The 16,470-nt window shown below is 58.7% G+C and overlaps 1 protein-coding gene across 1 annotated transcript; it reads left to right on the plus strand.

The window, feature by feature from the left end:
- Nucleotides 1–5,301: 5,301 nt before the first annotated feature.
- LOC120388461 (immunoglobulin superfamily member 1-like) lies at nucleotides 5,302–16,112 on the plus strand. The gene is made up of 4 exons (XM_039510284.1): nucleotides 5,302–5,332; nucleotides 6,333–6,623; nucleotides 7,481–7,645; nucleotides 15,982–16,112. Exons 1-4 carry the CDS (start codon nucleotides 5,302–5,304, stop codon nucleotides 16,110–16,112), a joined length of 618 nt encoding a protein of 205 aa, XP_039366218.1.
- Nucleotides 16,113–16,470: the final 358 nt, after the last annotated feature.

The raw sequence follows: 16,470 nt of genomic DNA on the forward strand, positions 1-16,470 counted from the left end.
CTGTACTGGGAGAGGACTCTCGGGGTGCTTGGCAAGAACGCGGACACTGAGGACAATACCAAAATGATAAAACCTTTATTGCTATTAACATAAAAACAACGAATGCAATTCTCAGAGGGGTCGCCGTGTTAGTCTGGATCTGTAAAAAGCAACAAAGAGTCCTGTGGCACCTTATAGACTAACAGACATATTGGAGCATGAGCTTTCGTGGGTGAATACCCACTTCGTCAGAGGAATGCAATGAAACGTATAACTGCAAAACAGTAAAAGAATTCCAAAACTCCTGGTGGGAACATTTCTATTCTAAGTACCTTAACCTAACATACTCACACCCTTCCTTGAGCTCCCGGTAATAGGAGGTGAAGGCCCAGCCTCGCTCCTGGCATGCCCAATAACACGATGGTGCCGGCTTCCCCAATGGTTAGGAATGGTGAGTAGTTGTATGATACTGCACAAGCTGAACTGATAGCGTGAGAGACGCTAGAGTAGAGGGAGAGATGAAAAGCACTCCAAGAAACCAAAGCTTCAGGCGTTAGAAGAGCTTAGAACAGGGGCAGGCAACCTATGGCACAGGTGCCGAAGGCGGCACGTGAGCTGATTTTCAGTGGCACTCGCACTGCCCGGGTCCTGGCCACCGGTCCGGGGGGGCTCTGCATTTTAATTTAATTTTAAATGAAGCTTCTTAAACATTTTAAAAGCCTTATTTGCTTTGCATACAACAATCGTTTAATTATATATTATTGACTTATAGAAAGAGACCTTGTAAAAATGTTAAAATGTATTACTGGCACGCAAAACCTTAAATTCGAGTGAATAAATGAAGATTCAGCACCACCACATCTGAAAGGTTGCCGACCCCTGGCTTAGAATTTAGAGGAGCGAAAAACCTAACTAACCAAGAGTTCTCTTATGAGGTATTTTATAGGATCCTGACCACTGTAATTCAGGCCCAAGCTACTATACCCAATTTCCGTACCCTAACAAATGTATGGGTACCCTTCTCCTATAGGTTAGTAGATTATGACACTTACTTTCTAACTACGCCTCTACCCCGATATAAAGCTGTCCTTGGGAGCCAAAAAATCTTACTGCATTATAGGTAAAATGACCCGGTTTACCTGGAGAGAAGACAATGGACAGAGGGGGGGGGGCTTGGGGCCAGGGATATCAGAGGCCCAGCTGGGAAGCAGGGGAGCTCTGGGCTGGAGAGGGGGAGCAGGCAGAGCCTACCCGGATGCAGGGGGACTGGGATGTGCTGGGCTGAGGGAGGCCAGGCCTGAGGCCCTGAGAGTTTCCTGTGCTGGGTTCAATGCTCAATAAACCCTCCTGTTTTGCACTGGCTGAGAGTCGCTCCTGGCTAGAGAACAGGGGGGCATCAACCCCTTCGGGGGGTGAGGAAGCCTGGGGGGTGCAGAGCGAGGGGACTCCCCGACGGGGCCCACGGCAGAGACAGACGCGCTAAGGCTCAGAGAGGTTCCAGGAGGTGGAGGGGCCTGACCCCGAGAGAGAGTGGACCCCCGAGAAGGGCTGTCGCACTGAAAGGGGCACCCCCCACGGACTGTACACGGCCAAGAGTGGGCACGATCTGTGAGTCCGTGACACACCTGAACTGGAATCCATCTTTAACCTGGTGCTTTTCCATTGAGAAGGAGCGGTGGGAATCCAGAGAGGGGCAAAGGATTCCCGCCTTGTGCCAAAGATCTATAAGGGGTGGAACCGAACAAAGGGGGCGGCCAGTCATGAGAAATCCCCTAGTTACCACCGGAGCTGGAGCTAACAAGGGCTGTTCCAGGGGAAAGGATTGGGCCCAAACTAGGAAGGTGTCCAGTCTGTGAAAGAAGCTTATTGGAACTGAGTGCGGTGAGCAGCTGGGGAGAGCGAGGGGGACCCTGGGCAGCGAGGGGCCAGCACAGGGAGACACCCCCAGCCAAGAGGCCCTGCAGGCCAGACTCGAAGGGGGATCATAACTCCAAGAAGGGGAACGATGCTGGGAAGAAGGGTCCTGCCACCTAGCGCCTGAGGGCATCTGGTCACCGCCAGAGCAAGTGTCTGAGCTGTGAGTGACGGGGTTCCCGGGGTGCAACCTGGCCTGTGGGACCGCTGAGCCCTCCAAAGGCACCAACCTAGGCTGCCTCTGACACTGTGATGCTGATGTCAAGCTAAGAACCTCGGAGAGGCTCTGCACCCACCCAGCCAGCCACAGGCAGGGACCCACCCAGCTGCGTTACATAAATAGTCTCCCAGACCCAGGGCTGGTGCAAGGAAGTTTAGTGCCCCCAGCCCCGCGGCAGCTCCCCGCTCCCCCTCCGCCCTGAGGCGTCCCCCCGTGGCAGTTCCCCCCCTCCCGGGGAGCCGGCAGCACCTCCCCACCCCAGCTCACCTCTGCTCCACATCCTCCCCGAGCACGCCACCCCCACGCTAATTCTCCTCCCCTCCCAGGCTTGCGACGCCAATCAGCTGTTTGGCTCCGCAAGCCTGGGAGGCAGGAGTGTAAGGAAAAATTAAGTAGGCCCAAAGTTCGACCAAGATAACTTTGGTTGAAATGACTGTGCACAAGAGGTAGGGGGACAGAGAGAATGGAAAATATAAGCGGAACAATTTGTTACAGTCAGTCGTACAGAATATAGCTGTAACTGCTAGTGTTAAAAAAGCTAGTAACCGCAAGAGTACAAAGTGTAAATAACAGAAAAAAGGCTTGTTTTGATGTATTCCTAATAAGGAAGTGTGTGTTTAGTAATTTATTGTGGTTTTGAGCTATATAAGCGTATGCATTCCCTTTCAAGGGGGTTGGCAGCTATAACTGGCTGTCATCCGCTGCACACATGCATGCTTGTAAATGGAAGCAGAGTCAGGATGAGCTCTACCCTGACATCTGGTGGTGAATTATGGCGAGTGTGGAAAAGAACCTCAGGGGCTGATCTTGTTTGCATAGGCACACCCACCCCGCCTGGCATGAGCCCCAGTGGTCACTTTGGCTGCTGTGGGATCCCCAGTTTCTCTGTTATTGGAGCAGGCAGAATAAAGTGTTGTTACCCTGATTATGTGAATCAAGGCCAGTGGAACTGTTTTATGACAGAGGGTCTCACCATCAATTAAGAGGCACTCGCTAGACAAGGGACATGGGTCTAGTTACATACTGCTGAGCTGAGTTTATTTTAGGCTAATGGTGTGTTGGTAAGGAGGTTCCTGTACTACAGGCTGAAATCACTGAAGAGTGGAGATTGCTGAATGCAGTATAAAGTAGTGGGGGAACCTGAAGATATGTGGTGGAGTAGAGCAGAGCAGTTTGTGGGATAGCTGGTGGAGCAGCTGGCAGAGCAGAGCAGTTTCTTGGGACTGTTGGAGTGGCCTACAGGATGGCGAGCAGAGCGGAGCAGTTTGCAGGATGGCTGGAGCAGCTCACAGGATGGTTGGTGGAGTGGAGTGGAGCAGCTGGCAGAGCAGAGCAGTTTGTGTGATGGCTGGAGTGGTTCATGGGACGGCTGGTGGAGTGGAGTGGCTCGTGGTGAAGGCTGCAGCAGAACCCCATGGAGAGGCGGGGCAGTCAGCCTCAGGCCATGTAAGGTGCCCCTTAACACCCCACATGCCCCTTTCTCCCTCCATCTCCACCCAAGCTGGGGTGGGGCAATAAAACTCTGCAGAACTTTTGAATTCTGGGGCTGCACCGACTAGGGACAGAGACTTTTGGGTTCTTGGACTTTTGGGACTTTGGGTGATTTTTGGGTTGCTGGACTCAAGAACCAAAGGGAAAGGACATGGCCCAATTTAGTGGGGTGGGTCTTTTGCTCATGGTTTGTGTTAGGAATCCTGTTTGTGGTGTTTCCCCCAACATAATGCCACATTGTTTCCCTCTTTTATTAAAAGGATTTTGCTACGCTCAGACTCCGTGCTTGTGAGAGGGGAAGAATTGCCTCTTAGAGGCGCCTGGGCGGCTGAAGGACATTTAACAGTGCCCCCAGCGTTACCCAGTGCTGTGTGAGAACGGAAGGGTGATGGTGCAACCATCACACCTGGAACCTGGCTCACAGCCCCCTGCTCTAACTGTTAGACCCCACTCCCTTACCAGAGCTGGGAACAGAGCCTCATGACCCCCAGCTCTCTACTGCTTTCTAGCCAATGATGTGTAAACAAAGCCTGTGTCATGTCCCTCTCTAGGGGCCTGCAGGGACCTTAAAAGGTCCCTGGGTCTCTCCCGGCTGGTGACCAGTTGGGGGCCTGGGATGGAATTTGTCTTTCTCTGAATTTCTTTTGAACCTGGTTGATTTAATTCACATGCCAAGAAAAGCCCCTTAGAACCAGGTGTTACAGTGTAAACCATCACCGCTCAGCTATGGCGCAAGGGGCAGGAAACCTGTGCGTCCCCCATTGCACGCGCTCCTCACAGGATGCCATGGTTTGTGTTGCACGTGGATAGGTTTGCAGGCTGAGCGAGAAGGCTGCAGAGTCAAATCCTCCAGCACCAGGAAATGCCACAGTTAAGGTTTCCCAAACACCCTTAACTCTGCCCCCTTGTGCACATGCATTATGATGCCATTCTTTAATTTTGTGATCACATACTAATTTTACCTTCATGGGTCATCAGCAATGTTTGAACCCAGAATGTAAGAAATAACAGATTGGGGTGGGATCTGCATGGAAATCGTGGTCAGTCAAAGATTGAAGACCAGACCCCGTGGTCTCCTGGCCCCAGCCTGGTGCAACTTTCCCCAGACTGCAGGGAAAGCTGTCCCTCCTCCCCACAGAGACAAGAACAAGCTCTGAGCTGCATGAAGCTTGGCCAGCGCTGACAGTCCCAGGGTTGGGTTTTGCAGGGACCTCAGCTTACTTTGACCGCACTAAATTTCAACTGCAGACTAGAGACAAGGTGTGATGGATGCAGGCAGACATGAGACTCTGTGGACTTCCTGTAGCTGGAGCTACCAGCTGAGTTACTTATTTGGGGCTCGGTGGAGCTGGTCTCCGGGGCGTTGATGTCAGCACTCAGGGCCCCATCATGGCATCTGCTATCACCGTCCTTTTCCTCCGTGAGTATCAGAGAAAACCAGGGCATGTGCCCTCGGGGGTGAGGGGATCCGAGACAAGGGCATGTGTGTGGGGGGAATTGTAAAGCCATCTGCTTACTTTGACCGCAGTAGATTACACCTGGAGATTAGAGACAAGGTGTGATGGACACAGGAAGAGACAAGATATCGTTAACTTCCTGTAGGTAGAGCCACCAGCTTAGTTCCTTATTTGGGGCTCGGTGGAGCTGGGCACCGGGGTGTTGGTGGCAGCGCTGAGGGGCCCCTCGCTGCCCTTGTCATGGCATCTGCTCTCACTGTCCTCTTCCTCGGTGAGTATCAGAGACAGCCAGGGCGTGTGCCCATGGGGGGGATCTGAGACCAGGGCATGTGCCCATGGGGGGGTGGAGGTGGGGATCTGAGACCAGGACGTAGGATCCAGTTGCTCTGGGATCTGGTCACTAATGAGCTGTCTCCCCTCCAGGCTGCTGGCTGGCCCGGCACAGCGGGGTGTGGGGAGGTGAGTATCAGTCTGTGGGGAGGATGGTAACATCAAGGATGGGGGAGGGGATGCATGGGGTGGGGAAAAGAGGAATTGAGCCCTGAACCTTCCCCAAAATTCAACCCAAACTCCCCCTGTGAGCTCAGACCTGGCCCCGTTCTTCTGTGACCCGTCCCCCACCACACTCCCCGGAGTAACTGGGAGCTGAATCTGGCTCCCAGGGTCTGACGAAGCAGCCGGGAACCATCCCCTGGTTCAATGTCCTGCCCCCGACAGGCTGTGAGGATCGGGGGGGGGGGGGATGTGGATTTATTTCAGCTCATGCAAACGCTCACAGCACCTGTCCATGGGCTCTAGATCCCCTCAGGGAACCAAACTGTCCACGTTCAGTGCCGCCATGGGCAGAACCCTCCAGATCCATCCCCAAGAGCTGCCTCCTGTGCACTCACAGCCCCCCCCCCCCCCGGCGTTCCCAAGGCCTGGGGAAAGGTGGGTCTTGTGCAATCCCTGCGGGTCACAGACTCTATTTCCCACCCCGGGGTGGGGGGCAGAGCTGCAGGGGCCCATGGCTCAGGCTCTCTGGCTGGCCTCAGGTGGGGCCGTGGGGGGGGGGCAACAGATCTCTCATGCAGCCGGGTCCTGAGCTAGGTCTGGGTGACCCCCCTGCCCCCGAGCCCCATGGGCAGGCAGTGCCAACCCTGGTAGGGGACAGACTCCTAGAGAGGCCGAATGACGGATGGACAGAAATGGGGGCAGGAGGAGTGGTGATGGTGGTGGGAGGTGGGGAGCTGTGTCTCCCCTGTTTAACTCCTGTCTCCTGTTGAAAGCAGGGCGTGAATACCCCAAACCCACCATCTGGGTGAGCCCCAGCAGGGTGGTGGCGCTCGGGGGAAGCGTCACTATCTGCTGTGAGGGTCGGTACCTGGGCATGGAGTTCGTTCTGCGTAAAGCTGGACACCCGAACCTGCAGGTGCGGATGGTGCCTGATGGGCCCGTGGCTGAATTTCCCATCCCCAGTGTCAGCCGGGAAGATGGAGGGAGCTACACCTGCGACTATCGCTCCATAATGGAACCGAGTCGCTGGTCGTATCCCAGCGACCCCGTCGAGATCATTGTAGCTGGTGAGGGGCTCGGCTCAGCGTCCCGGCTCCCAGCCCCACAGCCAGCCAGACCCACAGGGGATCTCTGCATCGATGGGACGCTCAGAGCCAGGCTCTGCCCTGGGCCCAGCAGAGGGGACGCCCGGCTGGGGAGTGGGGATGGAGTCACTGGGGGTTCCCCAGCCAGGGGAGAGCAGCAGCCACTGGAGATTTGGAGCTGAGGAAGGGGGATCCCTGCCCCCAGGGGAGCTGCAGAGCAGGGGGGGCTTTCCCAGGCCACACATCGGTTACGGGGTGATGGACGGAGCTGAAGGTTATAAACCTCAGTGTACAGTAGAGACTTGCACAGTCCCCTACAAGTCGGTGGTGGTGCTGTGAACAGAACCCAGGAGTCCTGGGCCCCATCCTCCCTACTCTCCCAACTAGACCCCACTCCCCTCCCAGAGCCGGGGACAGAACCCAGGAGTCCTGGCTCCCAGCCCTCCCGGCAGAGAAGCCAGGGAGTGACTGGACCCTGGAGACTGGACTGGTCTGTCACCCGCCGGGGAGCAGAGCTCTGGGCCCCAGGAGCTGGAGTTGTCCGTGTCTCATGCTGTGAGCCCAGGGCTGAGGGGAAACTCTGGCCCCTGTGGAAAGGGATCCAGGAGCCCGTCCGCAGGGCCACTGGGTCTGAGCCACCACTGAGGCCGCGTGGTGAGGATGGGCCCCAGAAGTGTGACGGGGCCTGTGTCTCACGGCCTGTCTGCTTCCCACTGCAGAGCCCAGCTACCCCAAACCCAGCATCTCCCTGAGCCCCAGCGGGGGGGTCTCCCTGGGGGGAGCCGTGACTGTCCGGTGTCGGGGGCAGCACAAGGGTGTGTGGTTCGTGCTGAATAAAGAGGGACGTCATTTCACATCTATGGATTCGGACGGGTTGGAGGTTGTGTTTCCCATCAGCGACGTTCACCAGGAGGACGGCGGGAGCTACAGCTGCTCCTATCACAGCAAATCGGAGCCGTTCAACGTGTCGTACCCCAGCGACCCCGTGGAACTGGTGGTGAGAGGTGAGGGGCCCGGCTCGGCGTCCCCGTTCCCAGCCCCACCCCCAGCCCGACCCTCACGGGGGCTCGGTGCCAATGGGACACTCGGAGCCAGGCTCTGCCCTGACCCCGCAGAGGGGACGCCCGGCCGGGGAGCAGGGACGGAGTCACTGGGGGGTTCCCCAGCCAGGGGGGAGCAGCAGCCCCTGGAGACTCGGGGCAGGGAGGCTACTTTAACGCTGCCCCTTGTGCATAGGAACCGGGAGTCACTATTTAATCCCGTGATCCCATCCCCTCTGTTCTCCAGGCCCAGCCCTAGGCAGTGCCCCGTCCGGGGCTGAATGAGGCAGGGGCTGCAGGAGCAGTGACTTGGTGGACATGGCGCTGGGCTGGGACCCAGGAGATCTGGCCCAGCTCCTGGCGCAGCCACACTCTGTGTGATGGGAGCACGTTGCAGTTTTTGAATACGTCCTTCCTTGTGAGTGGGGCCTCAATCTTGGGTGATCTCAGGCCGAGTGCCCACAAACCAAGACGCCCACAGTTAGTGGAGACGTCTGCAAACGCTGCCTCAATCGTGCTGGATCCCTTGTGTTGGGGGAGTATGTAGGGCCCCCGCCATGATCAGGGCCCCTTGGTGCCAGATGCTGCCTAAACACAGAGTGAAGAGACAGTCCCTGCCCCTGGGACCTCACTAAGGAAAGTGAATCTGTCTGTGCCTCAGTTTCCCCCCATGTAGAATGGTGATAAAGATTTCTCACTGCCTCCCTTCCTGTGTGGGGCTCAGGCTCTGCAGTGCCAGAGACCAGCCCGTGAGTCGCTCTGTGCTTGGGGGGCCAGACGCAGTGAATGAGGCAGGGGCCACACACGGCATATGAGGACCCCAAGAACTAGGCAGTCGGGGCTCTGTGTCTGTGGGGCTCGGAGCCCATCTCGCAGGGCCGGGATTCTGGGTGGGGGGAACTCTGGGATCTGGAAGAGAGTCTCCTCCAGGGGGCCCCTGGATCTGCCTATGGCTGGGGCTGGCCGGAGAATCATAGAATATCAGGGTTGGAAGAGACCTCAGGAGGTTCTAGTCCAACCCCCTGCTCAAAGCAGGACCAACCCCAACTAAATCATCCCAGCCAGGGCTTTGCGAAGCCGGGCCTTAAAAACCTCTAATGAAGGAGATTTCACCACCTCCCTAGAGAACCCAGTCCAGTGCTTCACCACCCTCCTAGGGAAATAGTGTTTTCTAATATCCAACCTAGACCTCCCACACTGCAACTTGAGACCATTGCTCCTTGTTTTGTCATCTGCCCTCTCCTGTGCGCAGATCCCAGCTTACCCAGACCCTCCATCTCCCTGAGCCCCACCGGCGTCATCGCCCCAGGGGCAGACGTCACCATCCGGTGTCAGGGGCAGCACCGGGACGTGAGGTTCTTCCTGCACAAGGCTGGAGACCTGAACCCGCAGCGACACATGGACCCTGCTGGGGCCAGGGCTGAGTTCCACATCCCCAGCGTGGGCCGGCAGCACGGAGGGAACTACAGCTGCAGCTACCGGCCCCGGTCAGAGCCCTTCGTCTCGTCGTACCTCAGCAGTAGCTCTGTGCAGCTGGTGGTAGCAGGTGAGAGGCCCGGCTCCACGTCCCCGCCATGATCAGGGCCCCGTTGTGCCAGGCACTGCATAAACACAGAGTGAAGAGAGTCCCTGCCCCTGGGAGCTCACTAAAGAAAATGAATCTGTCTGTGCCTCAGTTTCTCTGCCTGTATAATGGGGAGCTCTCCTAGCGCTGAGACTGCTGCAGGTATCCAGACCTCCTCCTGTCCTGGGGCCACAGTGGAGGTCCTGGTGCTAAGGCTTCCCCTGTTCCCCAGCCTCGTGCTTCTGCGGGGAGCAGGGTTGGGATGCTGGAGCTTCCCCTGTCCACTCGCCCGGCGGCCGGGGCTCCGGGGACTCCCACTTGGCCGGGGATCCTGGGCACGGGCCTTGTAAGTCCACTGGCTCATCCATCACTGGTCGTGGAGGGTGGGGGGCTATCTCTGAGTTGGTGTTTCAGCCCCTTCCCCCCATCCTGACAGACGCTGGTTCTATTCCCACAGGGGGAACCGACCCAACTCAGGCTGGAGCAGCGCCGGCTCCCACCCGCCCAGGCAGCACAGGGCCAGGTACCGGGGCGGGGGGGGGGGAGGGAATCTATTGAGTCACAGATTATGGGGCAGCTTCCCCCAGTGGTTGTCCAGGGGGAGGGATGGAGGCTGTTCTCAGGGGCAGTGACTCCCCACTCTCACCACCAATGGATTTGGGAGGGGAGCGAAGCCTCCTGCTCAGACAAGAATCCGCTGCTAACGGGGCAGCTGGAGGCCTCCTCTGGGGGCAGCTGGGCCTATCAGTGGCCATGGGGGATGGTGCCCTGGAGCTCCCTGCTAAGCAGCCAGGAGCAGCCAGCATGTTAGGCGGGATACCGGGCTAGATGGGCCCATTGGCCTGAGCCGGTGTGGCCGTGAGGAAGGGGGTGAAATGCCTTAGAAATGACGGCCAGGCGGGATCAGACAGCGCCCCCTAGCGCCGTGCTGGGGCAGTGAGGCCAGCCCTGACCGATGGGGAGAGCGCCCCCTACTGAGCTCCCCACCCTGCGGCCCAGCACCCCCTAGTGCGACAAATCCCCCAAATCTTGCTGGCTCTGACCCCACTTGATGCAACATCCTCCCCATAGAGTTTTCTGCTGCCTGTGCCCTGGGGTGTCCCGGTTGGGTGGTGTCACGGAGTGTGGGGGAGTCCGGCCCTGCACCCCTCTTCCTGGGACTCACAGTGACTCTCAGCCAGCCAGTAAAACAGAAGGTTTATTGGACAACAGGAACACAGGCTACAGCCCAGCTTGTGTTCAGAGCCAGGACCCCTCAATCCGGCCTTTCTGGGGGTTCAGGGTGTCTGGATTCCAGCAAGGTTCCCCTGAAATCCCACCACCCAGCCCCCAAACCGAAAAAACTGACCCAACCCTCTCCACTCAGCTTCTTTCCTTTGTCTAGCTCCCCAGGCAGAGGTGTTGACCTCCCCTCCCCCCGGCCTAGCTCATGTTACAGGCTGAATACCTGTTTCTCACCTAACTCCTCCCCGGCTCTCCCAACCCCCGCACAGACAGTCCCTGCTCCATCACACCTCTCCCCCCTTCGAGACTGAACTGAGCGGGGTCACTCTGCCCAGTGACCCAGGGAAGTTCGGGGCCCCCTCTCCAGGACAGCGCGTCCGCTATCAGGTTGGCGCTTCCCTTCACATGGACCACGTCCATGTCATAGTCCTGCAGGAGCAGGCTCCATCTCAGGAGCTTGGCGTTGGCTCCTTTCATCTGGTGCAGCCAGGTCAGGGGAGAGTGGTCGGTGTACACGGTGAAGTGGCGCCCAAAGAGATATGGCTCCAGTTTCTTAAGGGCCCACACCATGGCTAGGCATTCCTTCTCGATGGCCGCGTAGTTCTGCTCCCGGGGTAGCAGCTTCTTGCTCAGGTACACGATGGGGTGTCTCTCCCCCTTTTCATCCTCCTGCATCAACACTGCCCCCAGCCCCGCGTCTGAGGCGTCGGTGAATACCATAAAGGGCTTGTCAAAGTCTGGATTTGCCAGAACTGGGCCTCTGAGCAGAGCCTCCTTCAGCGCCCGGAGAGCCTGCTGGCACTGCTCGGTCCAGACCACCTTGTCTGGCTTCCCCTTCTTGCACAGCTCAGTGATGGGGGCGGCTATGGTGCTAAAGTGGGGCACGAACCTTTGATAGTACCCCACTATCCCAATAAAGGCCTGGACCTGCTTTTTGGTCTGGGGAATGGGCCAGTCTCTGATCACCTCCACCTTGGCTGGTTCCGGCTTTAGGCAGCCGCTCCCCACCCGATGGCTCAGGTAAGAGACTTCAGCCATCCCCACCTTGCACTTCTCAGCCTTTATGGTTAACCCAGCCTCTCGGAGTCGGTCCAGCACTTGTTTAACCTGGGACATGTGGTCCTCCCATGTCTGGCTGAAGACGCAGATGTCGTCAATATACGCCACAGAAAAACTCTCCATCCCCCTCAGTAGCTGATCCACCAGGCGCTGGAAGGTGGCAGGCGCTTCCTTGAGGCCGAAGGGCAGGGTCAGAAACTCGTACAGCCCCAGAGGGGTGATAAAGTCCGATTTCAGCCTGGCATCTGCGTCCAGCGGCACTTGCCAGTAGCCCTTTGTAAGATCCATGGTGGTGAGGTACCGAGCGCCTCCCAGCTTGTCCAGGAGCTCGTCAGGCCTGGGCATGGGGTAGGCATCCGATACAGTGATGGCATTGAGCTTTCGATAGTCCACACAGAACCGGATCGACCCGTCCTTCTTGGGGACCAGCACCACTGGGGAGGCCCAGGGGCTGGCGGACGGCTGGATCACCCCCAAGGCCAACATGTCCCTAACCTCTCTTTCTAGGTCCTGGGCAGTTTTCCCGGTGACCCGAAAAGGGGAGCATCTTATAGGGAGGTGTGCCCTGGTCTCCACCTGGTGGACAGTCAAATTAGTGCGCCCAGGCTGGTTGGAAAACAGCTGTCGGTACAGATGCAGCACCCCTCTGATCTCAGCATGCTGGGCCGGGGTCAGCTGATCAGAGAGGGGAATCGCTTCCAGGGGGAAACCAGCCTTTGTCCCTGGGAATAGATCCACTAAAGGGTCATCTCCCGGCTCCTCCCAATGTCCACACACGGCCAACACCATATTCCCCCGGTCATAATATGGCTTCATCATATTCACATGGTACACCCGGCGGTGATGAGCCCGGTTCGACAGCTCCACCACATAGTTTACCTCATTTAGTTGCTTGACAACCTTGAAGGGCCCTTCCCAGGCAGCCTGGAGTTTGTTTTTCCTCACGGGGATGAGAACTATCACTTGATCCCTAGTGGCGAAGGCGCGGGCCCGTGCCGTGCGGTCGTACCAGACCTTCTGCTTCCTCTGAGCTCGGGCCAGATTCTCCCTGGCCAGGCCCATGAGCTCGGCAAGTCTTTCCCGGAAGGTCAGGACATACTCCACCACCGACTCTCCATCGGGAGCGGCCTTCCCCTCCCATTCATCTCTCATCAGGTCCAGGGGCCCCCTTACCCACCTTCCATATAACAGTTCGAAAGGCGAGAACCCAGTAGATTCCTGGGGTACCTCCCTGTATGCAAACAGCAGGTGAGGTAAGTACTTGTCCCAGTCCTGTGGGTAGTGGTGCATAAATGTTTTTAGCATCATCTTTAACGTCCCGTTGAACCTCTCCACCGGCCCATTGATCTGAGGGTGATACGCTGAGGCCCAGTTGTGCCGGACCCCACATTTCTCCCACAAGCACCGGAGCAGGGCCGACATGAAGTTGGACCCCTGGTCTGTTAAGACTTCCTTGGGGAACCCCACCCAGCTGAAAATGGTCAGCAGCGCATCTGCCACGGTATCTGCTTCGATATAGGACAAGGCCACCGCCTTGGGGTAGCGAGTGGCGAAATCTACCACCACCAGGATGTATTTCTTCCCCGACCGGGTCGCCTTGCTGAGAGGTCCCTCTATGTCCATGGCCACCTTCTGGAAAGGTTCTTCTATGATGGGCAAAGGCCTCAAAGCTGCTTTCCCCTTGTCCCGGGCCTTTCCCACCCGTTAACACCTCTGTGGGCAAATGGGGTGCACCCCCACATTCTTGGGGCCCTCCTTGGCCCCCCACTTCAGGTGCACCCTCGCCACAGGCACCTTGAATGGGGTCCCGCTCACACGCCTCATGGTCAGGAAGGTGTTGGGCACCATCCGATCTGGGGCCACCACCCCGGGCTGGGCCAGTGTCACCTCTGCGCCCGTGTCCCAGTACCCAGTGACCTCCCTCCCATCTACCTCCAGGGGAACAAGGCACTTGCTCCGGAGGGGCAGCCCCGTGCCCACCCTGTAAACGCAAAACTCAGAGCCTGGAGCATCCACCCCCTCAGAGGAGCTGACCTGGGGCCCCCCTCCCTCCTTCGCAGGTGGTACACGGCTAGCCCCCCTTTCCTGCGAACGGTGCCCCTCATCCGGCTGGGTCTCTACCAAGTTAACCCGGTGGGGGGTCGGTCTGCTCAGTTTGTCCTTGAGCCTGGGGCACTGGGACCGTATGTGGCCCCTCTGGCCACAGTGATAGCAGCTCATGTCCCGTTGGTCCCCTCGAACCGGTCGGTTGTCCCTGGCGCTGGCCGTTCCCCTTGGGAGGGGGCTCTCCCTATTCCCCCTTTGGGAGGTCCCAGGTTGACTCTCTCTCTGCGTCACGACGGGCCTGTTCCTTTGGGGTTCCTCCCTGCCACCCCCGACTGGCTCTTCACAAACTCATCAGCCAGCCGCCCTGCATGTCGCGGGTTCTGTGGCTTTTGGTCCCTCAACCACAGCCTCAGGTCGGATGGGCACCGCTCATACAGTTGCTCCAGTACCAGCAGTTTAATCACGTCCCCCTTCGTCTGGGCCCCATCTGCCCACTTGCTGGCGTACCCCTCCATGCGGACGGCTAGTTGCAGATAGGAGACCTCAGGGGTTTTATCCTGACTCTGGAACCTCTCCCGGTACATCTCAGGAGTCAGCCCAAACTCGCGCAGCAGGGCCTGCTGGAATAGTTCGTAGTTCCCTTTCTCCTCCTCTCCCAGCTGGCCGTACAATGCCACGGCCTTGGGGTCCAGTAAGGGGGTGAGAACCCGGAGCCTGTCCGCAGGATCCACCTGGTGCAGCTCGCAGGCCGTCTCAAAGGCACCCAGGAAGTCATCCATGTCCTCCCCCTCCTTGCGCAGGGCCAGGATGCACTTATCAAAGCTCCGCGCAGTCGCACTTGCACTGCTTGGCAAACATCTTCCTGCTGGCCGCTCGCAGGCCGGGGTGCTCGCTGCTCCCCACGGTTTCCAGGGGGACCCCTAGTGTGCCAGTCCTTCAGGTCACCATCTCTCTGCCAGGGTCGAGCTGCAGACTCCTCCGCCCCTGGGACCGCTCGCTGCGATCCCCCAGGGGACCCTGTTACTGCAAAGTCCTTCTCTCTGGTCACACTCTCCCAGGGGTTAATCGCCCCTACAATCGCTCCTTCATTTTACTGCTCCCCAGTCACTTACTGCAGGAAGTGCCGTCCACGGGGTGCAGTAGATCCCACCTCTGACACCAGTTGTCATGGAGTGTGGGGGAGTCAGGATCCTGCACCCCCGGCTTCCTGCGATTCACCAGGACTCTCAGGCAGCCAGTAAAGCAGAAGGTTTATTTAGACGACAGGAACACAGTCCAGCACAGGTCTTGCAGGCACAGATAACAGGATCCCCCTTGTTAGGTCCATCTTGGGGCCCCAGGAGCCCCACAGCCCCATTGGGAAATCAGAGCCCTGTCTGTGCTTCCCTTCCTTCCCCAGCCACCTCCAGTCTGCTCAGCCCCTTTCCTGGGCCAGGAGGTCACCTGACCCCTTTGTCTCCAACACCTTCAGCCAGCACCTTTGCAGAGGAGGGACCCAGGCCATCAGTTGCCAGGAGACAGAGTGTCAGACATTCAGGTGCACTGGCCTTTTGCTTTGCTAGATACTTAAAAAACTGCCTAGGGGTCACTGAGGCACCAACACAGCCTCCAGTAAGAACAGTCCCACTTCATCACAAGGGGCTCAATGACATGGGGGGATGAAGAGACAGCCCCACTTCCCCTCCCCCACTGCCAGTCCCCCAGCTTCCCCAAAGCCTCCTGCCCTGCAGGTCGCTGCCAGGAAGCTGTGGGGATCCCAGGGGCGGGGCAGTGTCTGGGGCGCTGGGCCTTGCTGGGCACAGGGGGGCTGGGGCTATAACCCCCTTCCCTAGGCCCCATGACATCCCCCTGGCAATGGGGGAGCCATTACCCAGAATTCCCTCTCCTTGCCCTCCCCTCACTGGGTTCTCAGGGGATCCCGACCCACCCCCCATTGATGTTCTGCTGCATCTGGCTGGGCCCTGGGCACCATTGGGACGTGGTGGGCAGCGAGTGACGTCCCAGCCTCCCCCCGCGCGCACTGCCTGGCCCTGTGTGGCAGGAGCCGAGATACCCGGGCTGGGTTCACTGCACAGCAGACAGGCCGGGGCAGAGGCACCTGTGGGGGTGGGCAGAGGGGCACTATGGGGGTGCCGGGTGGCTCAGGGGGCAGCTCAACTGCCCAGGAGCAACGTTCAGCGGGGAAGCTGAGGCTCAGCCCCCCGGGACAGCAGGACGCAGCCTCCCCTGAGTTGTCCGGCGCCAGGGAGGCCCCAGAGCTGCAGCACCTGGGAGACCCCAGAGGGGGGCTGGGCTGGACCTGCTGGAGAGAGGGGTTGGGGGCTCTGCTCCCGGGGCAGCACCAGCTGCCGACTTCCCCGTCAAAGCCGCCCCCCCTTTCCCTTTCCCTCTCCCTTTCCCCCTGCAGAAGCCCCCCCGGAGCATCCAGATTTCACCCACGCCAACATCACCCGCCTGGGGCTGGGCGCCGCGGTCCTGCTTGTCCTGGGGCTGATCCTGGCTGAGGCCTATTACAGCCGCCCGAGGGGGGCATCCTAGGTGAGGCGACCCCCCCTTCTGTGCCTCTTGCTCCCTGCAGGTGCAGGACCCAGGGTGACACGGGCCCCTCTAACCCCCCGTCTCTTTGCGTCCGCAGGAGCCTGGATCTGGCCGTACAGAGAAGAGAATCTCCCCCGGGGAGGAACCGCTTCTCCTTGGGGGAACTGAGATGCCGGCACAAACCCCCTGCCCCCAAACACCCCGCCTCGAAAATCCTGCCCCCCAGACTGCTCCCGACCTGACTGCTGCACCCCAGGATTGACCCCCCAACTTCTGGCCCCACAAGCATCAGCCCCTGTGGTACCAGCGCTGGGCACATTGGGCTCCCCACGGAGCAGCCCCTGGAGGGTGTCAGGGT

This window comes from Mauremys reevesii, linkage group 22 (genome assembly GCF_016161935.1).
Source record: "Mauremys reevesii isolate NIE-2019 linkage group 22, ASM1616193v1, whole genome shotgun sequence".
NCBI classification, from domain to species: domain Eukaryota; kingdom Metazoa; phylum Chordata; order Testudines; family Geoemydidae; genus Mauremys; species Mauremys reevesii.

Coding starts and splice junctions, on each gene's coding strand:
- LOC120388461 (XM_039510284.1), top strand. CDS start 5,302: ATGGCATCTGCTCTCACTGTCCTCTTCCTCG. Junction 5,333..6,332: donor TCTCACTGTCCTCTTCCTCG/GTGAGTATCAGA, acceptor TGTTGAAAGCAG/GGCGTGAATACCCCAAACCC. Junction 6,624..7,480: donor CGTCGAGATCATTGTAGCTG/GTGAGGGGCTCG, acceptor TGCTGAATAAAG/AGGGACGTCATTTCACATCT.